The following is a 20,004-nucleotide window of genomic DNA, read 5'->3' as shown; positions in this document are numbered from 1 at the left end:
ACTTGCCATGAGTTTAATTATTCTGTGCCCTCCTCCTGATTGCAATACCAAAGGGCAGCATTAGATGTACTGCTTAGTTTGTTCTGTTTAAAACAAATAAAAAGGAGGCAGAAACAAGAGCTTCACAAAAAATATTTTTATTATGTTTTACCAGAACTTTTCACTTTTCCAGTTACATAGAAAAAAAGACAAGTTTGGTACATGGGGGCTGAAACCAACCAGTGTTCTGCCCTGAAACAGATGAATTAGTCTTGTGCCCCAGCTGTATTTTCTTGGACTCTTTAAAACAAAGAAACTGCTAATTTTTTTAAACTCCCAAAGCACAGTATTTCTTTAGCAGCAATGGAAATGGGATCACAGCAGCTTAACTTGACCCTTCTATAATAAAGCTTTGTATAAACCAGTGATTTTATGATGACAGCACTGTCCTGGAAAGAGCGAGCGGCAGTCAGACATCGATGCACACGTGGAATGATTAGGTCATAAACATGGCACATACAGAGATAGCTTATTTCAAGGCACCACCACAGCAGAGTGGCTAGTTGTTCTACTATATGCCCAAAGAAAGAACACTTCTTCTTGAAATTTACAAAACTATTAAAAAAAAAAAAAGAAAACAATTTGTACCCAAAACATGTGCTCTTAAAAAAATACGAACTGTGCTAAGCAACTCTTAAATTTGGTCAGTCCCAGCTGTGCATCCATACACACACCGGAGGAGCATGCGTGCTGTATATATCGATAGCGAGCTGTGTTCCTTTCAGCTGGTAAGGCTTCAGGAGGCAGGTCTCACATTCAGTAGCTCTCCAGCTTCAGACGACCTCCATCTCCCTCACTCACAAAACGCTTCCTGCCCCTGTAAGAAAGTACAAAGTCTCTTTTCAGTAATTTACTGTAGCATTGCTTATTTTTTATCACTGAGAAGAATCTTCTCTAACGTGTGAGTTCAGCAGGGTTAGCAGTGATCACAATGTCAGCTCAGCTGTTTAAAAATGCTGGTTTGGAAACCTAGGAATGGTGGGTTTCTGCTTAAAACTGAAGTAGATAAACCAAAAATGCCTCTCAACATATAAATGGTAACCAAAGCATAATCAAGCTTTTGATGCAGTGATGACTCTCTTATCCTCCCACACACCCAAACCTGCAAAACATTTCATACCAACACACAGAGTTTTAAGTGTGAAGTCCACAAATGGAGATGCTAACATTCCAAGATACAAATTTATCACATTTAAGAACTCAAACAAAACACCCAAAATAGAAGAGACCTGTCAAATAAATACTATTCCCAACGCATAAAACTGTGAATAATAGTATTAACATCTTATTTTAAAATTTACATATATTCCCCAGAGGAAATGTTTTGTGACCAGTAAGGAGGTAACAGCATACTGATTAGGTACAGTTCACACAGCATCATTTATGCTACGAATAACCAAGCCATAACAAAAAAAACAAAAACAAAAAAAACCAAACCAAAAGCATTACAAAAATCACAGGACAGATATGAGGAATGGAGTGTGAAGAGCTTATCCCATATTAGTGTCCTCTTCCTTTTTATGTAAATATTAGGACTGGTTGTCTCATCTCAGAACTCCACTCATGCTGTTTGGTAAGTTTAAACCATTTTTAAAGGATTATTTTTTCATTTCCCCAGTATAGCTGACAGTTTTCCTCTGTCACCTACATGGACCATTGTGACACCTGGATCTTCCAGCTTGGTGCTGCACTGATTTCTACCAAGCAAATCAGGAAACCAGAGGAGAGGGAGCTTTTATCCTCTGAGGAGCACTGAGGGGTGCTACCTGGGATTCACAGGAGGCTGCCTTTCCTCAAATATTTATCCCAGCCTCAACAGGTTTCACATCAGTTCAGCTTCTTAATACACATTTTACCAGTCCAACTGTTGGTCCATCCTCCAGTTTCCAATCAGCAACACTTTGGCCCCCAGATGCTGCTTTCTGTACCCTATGATAGGAATGAAAAGCAGTGCCTTTGCCTATCTGCAATGAAAGAAGTACCTGGAGGGGCAGAGGTCTCTCAGTGGTTTGGAGATGATTCCAGCCTGGAAGCATTCCTCTACAAAGCGCTCCAGCACAGAATAGGAGTGTGGCACATCCAGGTTAATGTCTGGGATTTCACAGTAAACCCGTTCATAGCCCTGCAGTGTAAGGATTCAAATAATCATTGGGTTATTCTATGATTTTATTAGAATGTTTGTAAATACCCTTCTGCATTCCAGAGGATTTATTTTTTATATAGTTTTACAAACCTAAAGCATTGCAGCTACAAGTCAGTAGAGAAATAAGGTATATAATATCAGCCCATACCATGGCATTATACAAATATCCATCTACATAAAAACACAACCTGAATTTTTAACTTCTTTAGAAGTCAGAAATCCAGACAGTTTGAAATCTGTATGTTAACCTGCCTGTTGCTACAAGGGCAGTAACATGGGAACAAAATGTATAAGTCTTCCATGTAGGTGGACAAAATGTGGCCACAAATGACCAACACAAGTTTATGCAGAAGGGGAGACTGGGGACAACCAGAGACGACTTCATCACTTCCCACCAGCAACACAGCTGGGTCAATTTTTATATAAAGTGTTGGTGTGGTCCCCAGTCTGGCCTGGGACAGAATTGCTGTCCTATACTCATCCTGAGAAGACACAGATGGTTCCAACTGTGCAAAATACTGGGTTTTATACTGCTCTACTTGACATTTGTAATTAGTAGGCCTTCATTGTACTACTTCAGTTACAAAGAACTACCAGATAAAAAGACAAATTTAAAAGATGAAGCATTTTAGATTATTAGTTTTAACCATTTAACTGCATAAAGGCAGCTGGAAATTTTGGAAGACCTTATGCAAAGTCCTCTAAATGCCATACTTACTCTTTTCATTTGGTCCACAGTAATGACGGAAGACTTCCACAGAGTTTTCAGCAAATCCAGTATCATTTTAAAGGTCTTTTCTCCAGTTGACTCCAAAACCAGTACAATAGCCTAAAACAAACCATGCAGGTGTTTTGACTAAAATGAAAACACTGGCTCAGGTACAAGGTGTATGAGCATATGAGGTACAGAAAGGAGTGAATGTGTTATTATGAATTTTCTGGGTAAAAAAGCCCATTTGCTACATGCACTCACTATTCAGTTTGATATTATTATTATTGAAAAACTAATGAAAATCCTTTGGATAAGTTAAAAGGTATGAAAAACCAGAAAGGACTAGACAGAGTGAAAAGCACTGCCTTTCTCTCTCTGGTTTCACCACTACATGACTATATCCATATGGCTGCTGCACTACAGATGGCAATTAATTAATTTTGTGAAATTAATTTTGTATCCAAGGGGTTTTAATTTTGTATCCATGGGGGTTTCTTATCTGTGATTTTAGGAGGACTCAGAAGCTTAAAATCTACAATACTGCACAACCCCCATCAACTGAAATGATTCTGTAGTTCTATTGTGAAGGAATTTTCTATAACAAGTCAATTTACTGAAAAGGAAATTTTGTAGGTTGTGGGTGTTCAGCTTTATTGGTAAACAACCATTTCCCAATTTGGCAGAAAAAACAGCACAAATGGGAACAGTCTCCCATATAGGCTGGGTCTGAAATATGTAAGCTTTTACAAATGTGCTGGGTGAAACAATCCCACCCTGAAAAAGGAAGCTCTATAACTTAACAAAAACAGGTAACACCCATTAGAATACCCAGATATCTGAAACTAGAAGGAAATAAACACCAAAACAAAGCATGGGAGAATTTTCTTTGTTGCTATTCCTCAGCAGAAAATAAACTGAGATCTTATTTTCAGGAACTTATAATAATCTGAACTCAACTATTTAACCCCCAGAAATTATTTCTGGATCTTCTCAGAGTCAGCAGCAGCTTACTTGTTGCACAATGCACACACAAATGAGCACACAAACCTTTAACTTTACATGAAACAATTTAGTTATTCAAATAACAGAGCAAGCAACCTAAGCTTCAGATGCCAGTTATATTATTTGCATGCCCACATCAAAACGCCAGCAATTATTAAAGGGACCTGATTTCTCCTTACTTCATATACAAGTTCATGGTGAAAATGGGGTACTTCCAGTTCCTGAAGGCAGCGCTCTGCTTCCAGTACATCTCCAGAAAGCAAATACTCTTTCAGCAACATATCAATCTATTGAATTTTAAAACAAAAACCCAACACTAATTAGAGATGAAATGTAAAAGCTATCAACCGTTTTGATAATCCACTAGCAACCCAGCAGCAAGTTAGTTCCTCAAACTTGCTGCCAATGCTTTTAGAAATGTAATTAAATTTAGGCATTAATTAAATGGAGACATTATCAGTAACCTAAAACACAGTGTAAGCCAAATACCTATCCACAGTGTTGATACAGAAGCACCAAAATCATTGTTTTATAAGCTGTGTGTCACCATAAAAGGAGCATGTGGGTGGCATTAAGTTTATCCTCTCCCTTGAATGCCTCCTCCTCCTATCATCTGTTAGACCCCAACCTAGAAATTGTAACATGACCTTTTCCTTTAGACCTGCTTACTTTATTGCATGGATCTCTGAACATTCCTCTTTCTTCCTCTCTCTTTTTTCAATTACTGTGCTTTTGATCAGCAATGCCAAAATATAATAGTTTATCTAGTTTAGCCAGTTTCATCTTGGCTCTTTTAATTACTTCATCACTTTATACTGTGAGGTCTTAAAAATCTGAATACTTACAAGTTTTGCTTGAAGCAAAAATAAACATATACTTGCAATACAGAATGTTGTACTAGCATGCTCCCACCAGTGACAAATACTACAAAATCAACTGAAGTATCAGTTCTACTATTTCATCTAAATCAATTATATAAAAAAGAAAGTCCAAACAACAGAACAAAACCAACACTCATGACGTAAGACATCATTTTAGTATGGGACATTTGTCTCTCTTCCCCAAACAGAGTAAGCTCAGCCCACTGGAGAGTGGGGAGTTTTGGCATTACCTCTTTGACCAGGTGTTTCACAGACTGCTGGCCCCCTCCAGCCCCCCAGACGCTGTCGATGCGCTTGCCTCCCTTGCTCATGCTCAGCAGCACCGTCGCGCGGTCCAGCGCAGCTCTAAAGGCAAAGCCAGTGCTTTAAACCTCATTATAGAACTCCATTAATGCATCTGCCACTGCCCCCATGGCCACAGCTCCTCAGACAAAGCTACCAGATCTTTGGGAAGGGGTCAGTTATCAACTCCAGGTGACCATCCAGATCAAAGAAACAGCAAAAAATAAGCTCCTCACATTGTGTTTCTGTCACCCTTACACTGCTGCTCCTATCAAGAACAGGTAACAATGCTGTGATGGCAGTAGATTAAATCACCAATGCAGAACCTGGAACATCCTCACAAAAAACACCTGAATATTTTTCTTATGCAGAAATGGATTGTATCCAGACTCCTCCAAGAATGCAGCTTGGCAGGTAGATCTCAAACAAAAAAGGTCTGAGTTGCTGCCATACTCAAGAACAGTTTTCTATTGAAATACTATTTTCCGTTTGGGTCTGAGGAATTATGAAACCTTTAGAATTTAAGCCAAAGAAAACACCTCAGAAGGTAAATATGTAGTTGGAAAAATAGCACAAGCTAGGGATGCCTGCCAGTTTATTGAAAAAGTATAAAAAGGGAAGTGAGGTGACAAAAAAGAAGTCTGGGATACAGTATGTACCGTTCATGTAAAGGAGGAACAGTTCTCCCAGTCCTCATGCTGGGGGCAAGCCAATAACAATAACTCTATTCACCAAGATTTAATGAGCAGGAAAGACTAGCCAAGAAATAACAAAGGCAGCAAAGCATCCCAGATGTGCAGAATGCAGGCTACAATCCCTCAAATCACAGGACACATTTATATAAGTGACAGACAATTTTCTCACTTTGAGCCCCCGAGGTAAGCAGCTAAGAACTGCTCTTCCCTCTGAAAGTGCCAAACTATAACCACTGCAAATGCAACTTCTGGAAGAAACAGGAGTTCAGCATCTCCATATCAAGCCTGAAACATACACTTATGGGGGTAAGAAAAATAAAACATGACTCATTATTAAAACATCCCTCTTTGTCAGAGACTGCTCCTTCAAACTTCTCACACTGACATGGAAAACAATTGTACTTCTTGACAAACAGAGCATTACAGAGAAAGTCTCGGAAATCACTGCACAGGCTTCAAAACAGTTAATCCCTTGTGTATTTCACAACATATTACAGCAGCTGCCCTGATGCTATATTTACCCATTAATCACATTAAAGATTTTTCTAAGACAAAACCTTCCATAACCACTTCTTCTTACAGCTCATTTTTCACTCTTGAACATAAGCTGGACAACGAACCTGACAAACTCAACTCAAATGTATAAATACACTTTTTAGAACTCAGTATTTCTCATCTGACTTGAGTCATTCTGGATTGTGTTGGTTTTGTGTTTTTTTTTTTTTTTATTTCAAAATTTAAAAAAAAAGTTCAAGAACTGCATGATTTATTCTGAAGCTATAAATTCCTGATCTTCATCTTTGACATTTGGAATAGAAAACTGTCTCTATAGAGAAAGCAAGGAGATTACCGAGCTTGGACACAATCCACGGTGCCTTTGTAGCCGTCTATGTAGGTACTGCTTAGGATCCCATCTCCAACAGCTCTAGCAATGAACTGGCCCACCAGCTGCAACAAAACAGAACCATTTTTAATTAAATGCTGAATTTCAAAGAAGTTTAAAGTAGATAATTATAATGTGCTTGGTTTTCAGATTTTATTTAAATGAGCTGTTTCAAAGTGAAAACACAGCCTGGGTAATTGGGAGAGGATTACAGACAGTAAGAAAATCAATAGATATTTTTCAAAACACAGAGTCTATTTCTTTTTATTTGATCTATTTTAGCCACAAAAAGCTTTTGACTACTGGCATAAAGATTGACAAATTTACCTGTGGTGCCCTGGGAGAATCCAACACCAATTCAGGTAGTTCTTTGAGCAGTCTATCAAAGGATTTTTCCACATCAGTTTTGCTTACTACTGTCCCACAAAGGTCAGAGATAAGCTTAGATGTCATTTCCCTGTGACTAGCCTTCCCCTCTAATGCCAAGGAAACAGCCAGCACTGGCACACTGTATTTCATTTCACCAAGGTTTAAGTTCTTCAGCATCTCCTAGATAAGATTTGAAAAACAAAACAATGAGATTTCATAATTTTTATTATTTAAATATATAAATAGACCTCAAATAAATATTTATGTGCTTACATAATTACATATATGCTTCTGCTCACATAATTAGTATAACTGCTTGGCTGTTCTTATAGTACATTTCTTGCCAACTTCTCAATAAATTCATTCATAGCTGGCAATTGCATTACCCTGTATGCTACAGCTTTGAGCCCTAAAACAAAGAAATAAAAAGGCACATAACATACCGAAACTTCGTTAGTATCTCCATGTTCAAAATACTCCTGGATGATTGGTGTTAAAGTTTTTTCAAATGCTCTTTCATCAAGAGGTAAAACTACTGTTTCATAGACACAGTTCTCCTGTTTTAAAAGACAACAGAAGCAGATATCCTTACTGTCTTTTCTTGCACCTTATGCAGCACTAATGGCATCAAAATAGTGGTTTTTTAATCCTTAATGCTTTGTTCTTGGTAGTCAATATTCTGCCAAAAAACATTAGACTTTGTCTCTACTATTAAAGTGTGGACAATGCTGGCTAATTGTCATAGTTCTTCATATTTTGACTTTACTGTTAGCTCAATTTAACTGAAATGCTGAATTTACTATTAAACAATGGTAAACAGACCAAACCTAGGATTCAGCTGATACCACAGGAGCAGAAGTCAAGTGCCTCCATACTGAAGGGAGAGCAGCAGAAGCTCCTGCCCCAGCCCAGCAGAGCTGACTGTGCCACAGCACCTTCCCCTGCAAGTGGCACTCCTGTCCCTGGCAGGAACCCTGCCTTGTTCCCTCCTCCTTGGTGACTCTGTGACCAGACAGGTGGTGCCATGCACAAATCACAGGAAAGGCATTTTCACAATATTTGTGAGCAAAGGCATTCCCCGAGGGGGAAAAAAGAGGCACACAGCAACTGCCTCATATCACCTGTCCTGCAGAGTTCCAGCAGCACCAGATCTCCCCACTCTAATTTAGTTCCCTACTCTGCACCTACAGAAGAAACATTCAGAGCAATACTACAGAGCTGAACAAAGACATGTGATCAAAGATGTTTTTCAACCAATGTTTAATGGAAAGAAACTTTTCATGATCAAGAAGTATAGAAGAAATCAAAAAAACTATCCTTCCATCATATCAAAGTTACACAGAATAGTGTAACTTCTTACATTTATTCTTCATTAAATTTAATGTTTATTCTTCATTAAATTTTGTTCTATGCACTTGTCAGCCCCCTTTTTAATGGCTATTTCTGTTAATGTGAAGTGTCAAATTTTAGTGAAAATTGATCTTGGAAGAAGGTTTTGATATTCTCACGTACCATACTTTCAGCAGCTATGGCTACAGCAAACAGCCTCTACTCGAAGGACACCACCATTGCTCTGCTTATGTCATACAGAGTGTACTGATGGTCAGTTTGCAATTGATCTGATCTCAGAGACTTCAGCAAGCTGTGTTCCTAGTCACCATTTCCCTTTCAAATCATGGAAAGCCCTCTGCCCAATAAGCTTTGCTTTCTCTCCCCTTTTCCCAGTAATATGGCTGTAAGATACAATCTTCCATAACATATTCTAAATATATATCAACAAAATGTCCAAGCTATCAACTTCATGAAGTGTTTATACCAAGCAGACAAGACATTGGGCAGGCTGGAAATACAGGGATTATTATTATTATAAAGGATACTGTCCCCACTAACCTCCCCACTTGAGCAAGTCTGTGTTGCAATTTTAACACAGTGTTTGTGTGCAATATGGAGCAGCACTGCAACATCCACCTCTGTGGGAACCAGCAGTGGAGAACACACCTGGGAAAGGGATGCTGCTTACTCAGGCACAGAAAGAGGGCTTGGGAATAAGATTTGTGAGTATTACACTGTGACTTCTACACCAGCTGACTTTTCACTAGCCAATAATCTATTATTGAGCATAAAAATGAGCATTTCAGTGTAGCCAGGCTGACATTCATGTTAACTCACAAGGCCATTGAAATTGATAAAAGGAAATATAAACCAACACTGCAAAGAAACTATTTGCATACCTGGTCATCATCATAATTAGGATCCTTAATATCTACTTCTTCCACATCATACACTTGACCTGGTGTTCCCCAAACTCCTTTACCACCTGCTCCACCTGGCAAAATATGGGAGAGTAAGTAAGGACCACCAGTTTAAAAACAAGACATCTGATTTCAAGACAACATTCTTTCACTTAAAAGTGATCTATCACTGCTTGTGCCCATCTCCTGACTAACAATACATGCTGAAGAGGGTGTGTTTGTCTGACAAGTTCCCACTTCCTCAGCCACTTTTCCTCACTTTCCAGTAAGACATTAGAAGCAGTATGGACTGCACAGGAATTCCTGAAGATTGAAACTGTATTTTCAAATACAATCATGATTTAAATTTGCATTAGTAACAGTCCCATGAACCATCAACAGTTCAGATTTGTGTATTAAGCCTGCTAAGGAAATATACTTCCCTCAAAGACAGATGTTGACATATTAGATTTGCTGCCACCTGCTACTGCCACCCACTAAATAACTAAAGGGCCAAATGCTTGCACAGAGACTGTGGTTTATGAAAATGATTCCCAGCAGAAAAAAAAAAGCACTGTGCTTTGAACAAATCTTTATCTTTCTCATTGTACTCTCTCCACTAAGCTATACCCACCTTTCTTTGGTAGGCCTCTCCCCTTTCCAGACCGGGATCGCCTGTCCAGGAGTTTCCCCTTTGGGCTCGTTGGTACAACTCCAATCTTCAGTGTCTCTCCATTCTCACTAACAGAGTCTCCTCTCCCAGAATCTCTAGAGGAGTTTTTCCTCAACCGTCTCTTTGCCTTAGCGTTTATTTTGGCTTCAGTAATTGAAGTTGCAGGAATCCAATTTCCATTGATTTCAGTTTTTCGTTCCTCAGACCCACCATTTTCTTCATCACCAGAAAATGGAGCATCATTTAGATTCTCAAGTTCTTAAAAAGAAGACAGAAAAAAATCTTATAGTTTTCAACAGTTTTATGTTAGAATATCAAAACACATTGCATTTAGAAAGGATTATAACATCATATAGAACTCTTGTTTTCAACAGGATAAAGGCAAACATTGTTTTTAAGGTATGTCTACATACTGCAGTAATAAGGACTTCCTTATTCCCCTGCACAAAATATCCACAATCTAAACAGAGCAGAAGTCAAGGGCTGGACAGCAAATTAATAAAACCATACATAAATACATAAACCACAGAAAACCCCACCCTTGTTAAACAAAAACTATCCAAACTCCTGAGTGCATAGATCTAAGTGCCTCATTCTCACTCCTCCCACTCTTCTCTTGATTTAGAAACAAATGAAACTGCCAATACAGTAAATTCTGTACGAACTCACCAATGTTACAAGACTCATCACCAAAGTGAAATTAACTCCCTAAATCATCAACCAACATTCCCCTTATTCAATTCAAGGAATTTCAAACACAGCTCACTAGCAAGAAAAGCAACAATTTAGACATAAAAGAAAATTAAAACATTACTCATTTTATTTTTTGGTTTTGAAGTTATGGGGGAAAATGCTGTTCACTACAAAAGAGAGCTTGGTAATGAAGACTCCCAGAATGTACAGTCCTTTGAATCAGTGGGATCTCTCTTCTCTATGGATTATCCCTCACTGTAGCTTCTGTCAAGACTGCTTCTAAACACAACACAATCAAATATGGTAGGTTTATTTTGTACCCAACTACTTAAGGAGCTGTAAATTTCTCAGAGCAGTGAGAAGTGCAATAACTTCACTCTCTGAGAAAGCTAATGCACATTTCATGTTTAGGTCTGAAGTCTTATTTCACAAAGTTAATTTGTCCTCCACTACTGCTGTGTGGTTCAGCAGAAGGTCTTATTTAGAGCATTATAAACAAAAGCTTTCACAAGCTATTCTTCCCCTTCTCAACTAATCAAGATTTAAAAAAAAGAAAAAAAAGAAGAAAAGAAAAAGCACCTGAGAACCTATTTACATTCCAGTGAGTACCCTGGGAGTCCTTGCAAATTAGAAGACACACACAGACAGAGAACAGTTCAGCTCTCTGTTACACAGCTCTCCATTTCTTCAGAACTGAGTAGAGTCCTAAAGACACAACCCACAGCCCCAACACTAGCAGGGCAATATGAGGGCACTCCAAAGAAGCTGCTTTTCCAAAACTGCTTTACAGAAGAGTTCACTGCCATAAATCCAAAATATGAAGAGTATTCAAAATTTACATTTTAACTTAGCTAACATATTAATTCACCCTTACAATATCTGCTCATCAGCAACATGCACTTGGCAATATTTCTCAGAACTGTGGTTTTTTCACTTTGAAACAAGTTCATGAAAAATTGTTTTCAAAGCCAAGTGGACTAATAAAATATTGGCAATCTCCAAGTATTTACCCATATCAAAGATTATATTAAACTGAGCAAAAGTTGATGGAACTGCCTCCTTTTGTGATCAAAGAAATAACATTTAGAAACTGGTGTTCAGAGATGTGAATGCTACAGCTGAGCAGTTATGCAGCCATTCCAGGCTAAGCTTCATCTTTCCACTCATTACTCCCACAAAAGCATTCCTTTTATGCTTGCAGCAAGCTAAAAAAGAAAAGCATGCATCACATCCAGGAAAAGATTTCTCACAAGCGGCTTTCTCTGTTTGTCTAACATTTTAATAAAACAATGAGGGATTTGCATAAAGCTAACAGAGGGGAAAAAAAGAGCAAACCCAAACAGGTTTCCTTCCTCTCATTCCCCAGGAGACCCCATCAGCAACAACCAGCTCCTCTCAGTCAAATCCACTCTAATTCTTCTTCATGCTCAGTCTCCCATGAATTTCTCCAGTTTAGACCTGAGTTCTGGCTGTCCAGAAACTCCACTCTTCAATTACCACTTATTCCTTTCTCAGTTTCCAAAGGAAACTGCCAACAATTAACACAAGTCAGTCCTGACTCTGACAGCTAAGGATTAAAAGGGAGGCAACAGTCCCACCTCCTTACACAGTCCTGATCTCAGGTTCAAGACTAAAGGAAATCTTCCACAGGAAACCATAAGAATTTATATTTCTCACTGCACTACTACACTGGGTTTTATATAACACTGTAACTTCCAGCTGCAGCCTCTTTCTCCATAATATGGTAACCAACTGGTCCTCCACTATTAATTACCTAGTTAGGCTTGAAAGAACAGACTAAACACACATACTATTTTCCAAAAACTTATATAATAAAATAAAATAATAAGAACCTATAAAAGGGTGGAGATCTTCCTTCTAGCTTCTTATTTTCACCTCATATAACATATACATATATAGGCAGCAACAGTCTTCAATCAAATTTAATACTTTGCTTACTATATATTAAGAAGTTATCCAAATTTATCTCATTACCCTGCCATTCAGCCTAGCAGGCTCACTTAAACTCTGTGCTTTTATGGGCTACCTTTGTTAACAAAGCCTTCAACCAATTTTAACTGTCCAAACTTTGCCAACCCAGCTCTCCTGCAGCTTTCCACCCATTAGCCAAATATAATTCTAAAATGGTGACAACCAAGGTGTCTTCTGCACTAACCTTAAATATCAGAAATCATATGGAGTATATTGCCACCTCAACTGCATTACCCACCATCTTAAAATAGATACATGTTATTCTAAAAAACATTTAAAACCTCTTTGACATGAAAGAGTCAGTGCAGACCATCACAACCTTTGGAAGATACAGAAAACAACATGAATCTGTGTTACCCGGACTAAGCATCATAAAATAAATGTGTGATATGGACAAAACAGTGCCATTTCATAGCAGTCTCTAACATGTACTTCCTAAATTTTTCCCATGCCAGCCCACTTTCAGCCAAGCCCTTCAACATTTGTTTCCCCTAATTTTAAGGTAAATTGTTGCATAAAAGCAGAATTTAAACACACCTACACATTTTACTTTTAAGTTTATCCTTTTCTTCACACCAGCACTACTTGAACTCAGATGATAAGGAGAAAAGTACAACTACTACCCAGTAACTTACAGAAATGCTAACTTTATTATTTTAATAAATTTTAAATAAACATAATAGAGCAGGGTTCTTTGATATACAATTGAAGGAATTATTCTGTAAGGTTTTGATTTTTTTTTTCTAAATCAGTATTGTTAAAAAAATTCTCAGGTGATGCATTTTTTTCTACAGAGAACCCTTCTGGTCAGCTAAACAACTTTAAGTTTAAAAAAACTCAAACCAACTGAATATATTACTTACCTGTTGGGGTAATATAAATGTGTTCCTTTTCTATTTCCATAGCTGCTTAAGAGAGCTGACTGTGAAATGTAAAGTCTTAATGTTTTCCCTCCAAGGCCTAAACGGAAACAGAGAAGCTTAAAGAACAAAAACCACTAGATCAAAGTAAAATGCAAAGGCTTCACTCATAAAATATAAAAATGGGGGCTTCAGTAATAATTAACTATTAGTAGCAGCTGTAGAGTTCCTGGGAAGGTAAATGGTGTAGCAAGAGAGAGGCACCACCCTCCAACACATCTAAGCCTGGATGCCTTAGCAGCTGTCAGTTCTGCTGCTTATAAATGGGACACAAGCCGTTATTTTAAGGCTAAAAGCCCCATGTACACAGCTTTTTTTAGCTGATAAAAGCCACCTCTATCAATTCAGACTGTCCTGTTCTGCCAAGTGGTTATCTGTATGAATGTACAATAACAGTGTTATAATTGCATCCACGAGAGAAACGTTCTTCATGTGAATGATGCTGATAAAATGGTACCAATTTATCGAGTTCAGCCCAGCCCTTAGAAAACAAGCTAATTTTTGATCCTCCCCTCAAGGACATAGTGTTTGTTTTACTGTATGTGTACATACAGCTATCAAGTCTTCACATCTGTGCTTCTGCACCCTTCAAACACTCCTTGCAACCACCATTTAATCTGCAAGGGATAAAGTTCTCATTTAAACACTTCTCTTTTTGGCTCCTCTTATTCCCCCTTCCTATTAGCTGCTATTCTCCAAATCAACCCATGTCACTGGGAAGAGGATGGCATCATCCATCTTTACTTTATGTACACAAAATATTAAGCAGTGCCAGAATTCCCTCATACACTTCTTCACCTGTAAGGTTTTCACAAATCCTTTCACAGGCCTTGGAATATTACTGGTATTTGTGTCTGTCCCATAAGAATTCAGGAGCCCTTTTTTCCCCATCTCATTCTTTGCTGCCCTGAAAACTGTTCACCGTTGAGTGTCAAGATTGTGACACCAAACAACTGCATTCCCTTCCCCTTTTCTCTTCCCTGGTTTTCCCCTTTCTTGCCCACTTGCCTGCCACAAACCCATTAATGGCAAATGATTCATCACAGACCGTTGGCAATAAAGAAACTCTGGTTTGGGGCACAGCATTCAGCTGTCATGGTCCTGTATTTCCTAATGCCAACCAAACACTTCCCAGCCTTGTGCAATAAGCCTTCCCTGCCCCACACATTTTTTTAAATCAACATTTTTCATGAGTTACCTCAAGCAATCATTCAGGAGTTCTCAAGTGTTGCAGTCACTGTTGGTTGAGATATTTTTCCGTGCAGGTCTCAGTCTAATCCGCACGAACTACCTTGAAAGAAGAGTTTTGTCCTTCCTAGTGGAACGTTCCATCAGTTGTCCACCTCTTGGGAAAAAAACAAAAAAAGGACAAAACCTGTGTTAAATAATAATCACAGCTTTCATCATTTGTAACCAAGTTCTAAATTTCAAGGGGAGAAATGCTCTTCCTGTACAGGACCCTAGTTGAAATCCTCCACCTGTGGCAACATAATAAATAACAAGCCAACTTCCACATAGTACCACTCTGAGATTCAGCACCCTACTTTGATTATAAGAAGCATGATGGAATATCCAAGCCTTACAGTCCTGCTGTCACACTGATCAGGAGATAGGAGATACACTCTCAGTTTAGCAATGCACCTTCTCACTAACTCAAACCAGAAGATTCTGGAGCTTCAGGATGCTGGGATTTATCACTGTATCTAAACCACATCATTTTCTCATTTGCAGACTTACATCATACAGCACTACTGATAAAACTATGGAACACAATTTGCAAAAGTGCCTTTAAAACATCAGAATCCATCTTGGAAGAGATAATACAGGAACAAAATGGACAGAAGCCACTTTAGGCAGAACATAAACACCATGGCAATTTTTAAGATGAATCAGTGATGTGAACAGTACCTTTAAAGTAGTTCATAAGACAAGGGTATTTTTCGAAGTCACTAAAATCCACCGATGAAACATGCTCGGTGCTCTGTACCCACTACCATTTCTTGCACTTCATCTAAACAGGCAAATCTACCTCAGCAGGCACAATAACCTTTAGAAACAACACACGCAGCAGGACAAAGCTTCCAAAAGTTATCAAGACCTCCCGAGGTGCAAAGCATCCCCGAGTAACTCTCACAGAGCATGCACTTTTTTTCCCTTCTCTCTAACTTTAGGCAAACACCCCCCCCCCCGTTACCGAAGCTTTGGAGACCTGCCAACAGCAGCTGCTGTTCCGCAGCCACACACACAAAAGCCACGGGAAGATTCGGTACTCCTACCAAACCCGTGCCGCCAGCCGGGACCAACGGCGGCGCAGCGCCGGTGCTGAGGAGCGGGCGGGATCGACGGCTCAGGCCGCCGGACCGAGGGCTGCAGGCCGCTGGGAGCGGGCCCGAGGGCTCAGGCCGCCGGGGCCGGACCGGCGCACAGGCAGGGGCCTGGCAGTGGCTGCCGCGGCCCGGGAGCGCCCGCAGCTCCCGGGATGCGCCCGCAGCTCCGCCGCTCCCTCAGGGCCGCGGGCCGGGCCGAGTCCCCTCAGCCGCCGCCGCGCGCGCTCCCGCTGCTGGCCGTGCGCGCGCCCGCCACCCGGCCCCGCCCCCGCGCGCGCGCCCGCGCCCTGCCTGCCTTTTCTGCCCCAGCGACAGGGCCACCCGCGGCGCCGCCATTGGCTGGCTGCCGCCCGCCCCACAGCCAATCAGCGGGCGGGGCTCGGCGAGCGTTCGGCCGGGGGAGAGCGGGGAGGGCGAGACCACCGCGGGCGGGTGCGGGGGGAGGGAGCGGGAAGGAGCCATTGGTTCGGGGAGCAGGGGGCTGGGGTGCACCTGGGCCGGCTCCTCCATTGCCCTGTGGGACACGGCCCGGAGCGCCCGCACCGGGAGAGCATCGCCTGAGCCCTCCGCCGAGGGGGCAGGTGTGGAGCGGCAGCTCCCGGGATGTGCGAGATCGGCTCCTCACGTCGCGCCTGGGGGTGCTGGGTGCTAGCCCTGAGGCGGCCGCGGAAACGCGGCAGCTGTGCTTGGTTCCTCCTCCACGTGCTGTCCTACATCTTTAATTAAAAGTCAATTTTTCTGCCTTTTCTGAATAAAACCATCAGAAAAAATAACCTATTACCTCTTATCTGTGTGTGTCTCTCTCTGCTAAGAAGGGGGGCCCAGGCCTTTGGCCGCCTCCCTCACAAGCCCTTCCCTCAGCGTGGGGACGGGGCTGGGGCAGGGCGGGCGCTGTCCGGCGGGATCGCTGCTGCTCACAGCCGCCTTCGGCCCTGCTGAAACGCTTCACACAGGTTTAAGGATTAGCTTTAGGATTGACAGCCAAACCGTGCGTGTCCGTCCACAGCTTTCCAAACTTCCCACCTTGTATCAGTTTACATTTACCCTGTTTACTCTATACGAAGTGCCGGAGGGCGCACACCTAATTAGAGATGACAGGCTCCTCTAATTGTCATGTGCTTTGCCTCCATTCAGGCCTCTCCTCAAAACTCAGTTCACCCTTTGTCTTCTCTCCCTAATTTGTCACCCCAGAGAGCCCAAGCAATGAGGGAAGTAAATACAGATCCCTTCTGCTTTGGTACTTGTGCATTGCAGGATTTTCCAGCTGCCAGCGAGAGAAACCTCCTCAGTTAACCAGATTATGACTTGACTTTTGTAGTATTATTAAATATTTTTCCCATCTAATTCCACTCCACATTGGTACACTTCTGACTGAAATAAGAGCCAAAGTTCCCTTGTGTTAGAGCCTCTGAATTAATTTACTGGCCTGGCTCTGCATGAATCATCCAAAATAGGTTTAAGATCTAAAACAACAATCTGTTAAAAGAATGTGCAACACGATTGCCATGTTTTCATGATATTTTCCCCATCAGCTAAATGACAGAAAGAAAACCTTTCTTGCTCATGAAGACACTAAATTGCAGACTTTTTCAAGTCAGAACAGTCCAACGTGCTCACACAAGATTTTTTTCACAAGCGACCTAGAGGCAGCTTTAAAAGATGTTGTTTCCCCATCAATCAAAAAATAGTTCCTAGTTTGTTCTCTGCACCTTTGCTGACTCGTGCATACCAAGCAAACCACCACAGTTCATCACCGAGATTTGGAAAATAAATTCTACCTATTAACATTGATGGTGGAATTCAGCTTTCCCTGCAAGGCAGAGTGGGGCTTTAAAGAGATTTTTCTGTAAAGAAGAAAGAGGTGACAGAGAGGCTGAAACAGTAACCAGAACCTGCACAAGAGAAGATGGCACAAAATATGGCATCATGCCAATTACACCTTTTAAAGCACCACGGAAAACTGCTAAAGGATTTTCTGCTAAAGTTTAGGACTGGATCACTTCCAGGAGGCCTAAAAGCTGGGTCAGTAATCAAAAGAAGATGAAAACCACCAAACCATCCAGCACACCTCCAGACAAGAAAATTGTGTGGTTTTTCTTTCTTCTGCTGAATATCTCTATTAGCAGCTGGGCTATCAATCACTGAAAATCTCATCTGCACATATTTTCTGATTTCTAAAGCACTACGACTTGAAAAAGAGCTGATGTGCATGAAATACATTTTGTATTTTTCCACTGTATCAACCTACTAATAGACATCACCTCTTTTTCCCTTTCTAACCTCAAAGTTGCCTGCAATAAGTAGAAAACAGCTGATCACATGCTAACCTCTGAGCTGTAGAGATCTGCTCGCTCCCTCCTGCCCTCTCTTCCTCCCTCCCCCAGACATATTAATAGCAAACACACCACCAAAACCCCATGATAACAAAACAGCAAAATTCTTCCTCACACAGAAAAAAAACCAAAAACCAACAACAACCAAAAAACTACTAAAAAACTCAAAACACTCCCAAATTCTTTGGAGCGTTTCGGGTGTGTTTGCAGCTGGAGGCAGCAGTCGGGGTGTCCGGCCGGCCCCCGCTGCCGCATCCCGGGTTACCTGCGCCGCGCCTCGGCCGCCGGCCCCTGCTGCGCTTCCACCCTACAGCCGCCGGTCACCTGGAGCAAAACGCTCGCACGGAGGCGAGCAGGTCACTTTCCAGCAGTCTTCCTTCCTTTAGAGCCTGCTGGGTTGTTTTCAAACTCTCCCCTCCCTTTCTCACATGCAGGCCAAGCCCTCCCGTAACAGCCAGGGGAGGAATCCATTGGCTGGAGCTGCCCCAAAGGCGTGGAGCCGCCCTTCCCCCGTGCCGTGCCCGGTGCACAATGGACACCGCGTGTCTGCGCCGCCCTGCCCTGGCTGCCCGGCCTTCGCTGCTCACCGAGCTCTGCCTGAGCTGTCGCTGGGCTGACTCACGCAGGGCTTCCGACCTCCCGCACCAGAGAGAGCAGTGAAAAGCAGAGAGAAGTTGCCTTGGGTTAGAAACGCCACCGAGCCTTTCCCTTGCGCTCCCCACTGCGGATTTTTCAAAGTTTTACTTTCTGTTTTAAATATTTTCGATAGGCAGCATCTGTGCTCCTGACACCTCAGCAGTGCTGTTTGATTACAGTCGAGTCTGTTACTGTGTCACTTGGAATAAGAATTTCCACACATAATGCAGACAGCAAAAATGTATCATATCTGTTAAATCAATCTGCTCTGTTCAGTTGCCTGTCTCTTGGCCTTCTGCTTTCTTTCCCTTCAGACTACTTTTATTTTTGCATCTTCGGCTAAGGTGCCTTCATGAAATGAACTGCAAACACAGCACACCCATTCTTCTTCATCAGGCAGCGTCAGCTCCAGGTTGAAAAGGTACTGAAACACACCTTCACTTTTTTTAATGCTCAGTAATTAGAGCTGCTTTTGAACGTCCTCGTGCAGCTCCATGCGGGAGCTGGGAGCGGGGCAGTGCTGCAGACCCGGGTGCGCAGCGCCTGTCGGGGCTGGGCGCCCTCGGAGAAGGGATCGCGTTGCGTTTGCCCGAGCACGAAGACCGAAGAGTCACCCACTGCCATGGCTTTGCATCAACGCTTTCCCGAACCACTGCCTTCCCGTCTCTCTCGTGGCTTCCCAGGACTTGCCCCTCACATTGCGCAAGAAGCCTGCCTTGCTCAGGGCTCTGAGTGCGCCCTCCTGGCAGCGGCAGCAGCGGGTTTGCTCCGTCCGACTGTTCCAGGCATGTCTCCTCCGTGCTGCCGCTGTCATCTGTTCATTCTTGCCTTAACAAAGGGCAATCACGCATCTGAAAAGACGCTGTACTGGAAAGGGCTGAACTTGTGAAATGTGCAGAAAAATCAGAGTACTTGATTTAAGAGTTCCAGACGGTGAGTTCATTTAAAAGCTAACAACCAGAAACACAAAATGCCACCTCCACCTCAGAATAATTGTCCCTTTTAACTGGTTTACTGTGGGAGAAAATCTTAGGGAGCCATTTATTAAAACAAGGTGTGTTATTGCCTTGTAATTATTATTTGACAAGCTGAGGTCCTGTGATTAATAAATCATGTGCCTGCTTTTTGTGTGTATATAATCACATGCTCTATATTTACATGGACAGAGGCTTACAGAACATTTACCTTTGTGC

General features: G+C 41.7%; 1 protein-coding gene across 3 annotated transcripts; it reads right to left on the bottom strand.

Annotated features, from left to right (window-relative positions):
* Positions 1-121: 121 nt before the first annotated feature.
* Positions 122-18,898, bottom strand: PDCD4 (programmed cell death 4). Of its 3 annotated transcripts, none has more exons than XM_071446348.1 (13): positions 18,763-18,898; positions 14,714-14,860; positions 13,459-13,555; positions 9,872-10,168; positions 9,238-9,332; positions 7,450-7,563; positions 6,965-7,186; positions 6,605-6,702; positions 5,008-5,122; positions 4,076-4,183; positions 2,901-3,011; positions 2,022-2,161; positions 122-856 (listed from the first exon to the last, which is right to left on the bottom strand). In XM_071446348.1, the coding sequence occupies exons 3-13, from the start codon at positions 13,496-13,498 to the stop codon at positions 796-798; spliced, it is 1,401 nt and encodes a 466-aa protein (XP_071302449.1). In that variant the 5' UTR covers positions 13,499-13,555; positions 14,714-14,860; positions 18,763-18,898; the 3' UTR covers positions 122-795. The 3 variants fall into 3 exon arrangements, with proteins under 3 accessions (XP_071302449.1, XP_071302447.1, XP_071302446.1); XM_071446346.1 differs by lacking the exon at positions 18,763-18,898 and adding an exon at positions 18,441-18,587; XM_071446345.1 differs by lacking the exon at positions 18,763-18,898 and adding an exon at positions 15,792-16,102.
* Positions 18,899-20,004: the final 1,106 nt, after the last annotated feature.

Source organism: Agelaius tricolor, unplaced genomic scaffold, assembly GCF_023055355.1.
Source record: "Agelaius tricolor isolate 1412-34295 unplaced genomic scaffold, bAgeTri1.0.p SCAF_22, whole genome shotgun sequence".
NCBI lineage: Eukaryota > Metazoa > Chordata > Aves > Passeriformes > Icteridae > Agelaius > Agelaius tricolor.
Note: the sequence above shows the minus strand (reverse complement) of the source record. Positions and strands in the feature narration are given on the sequence as shown.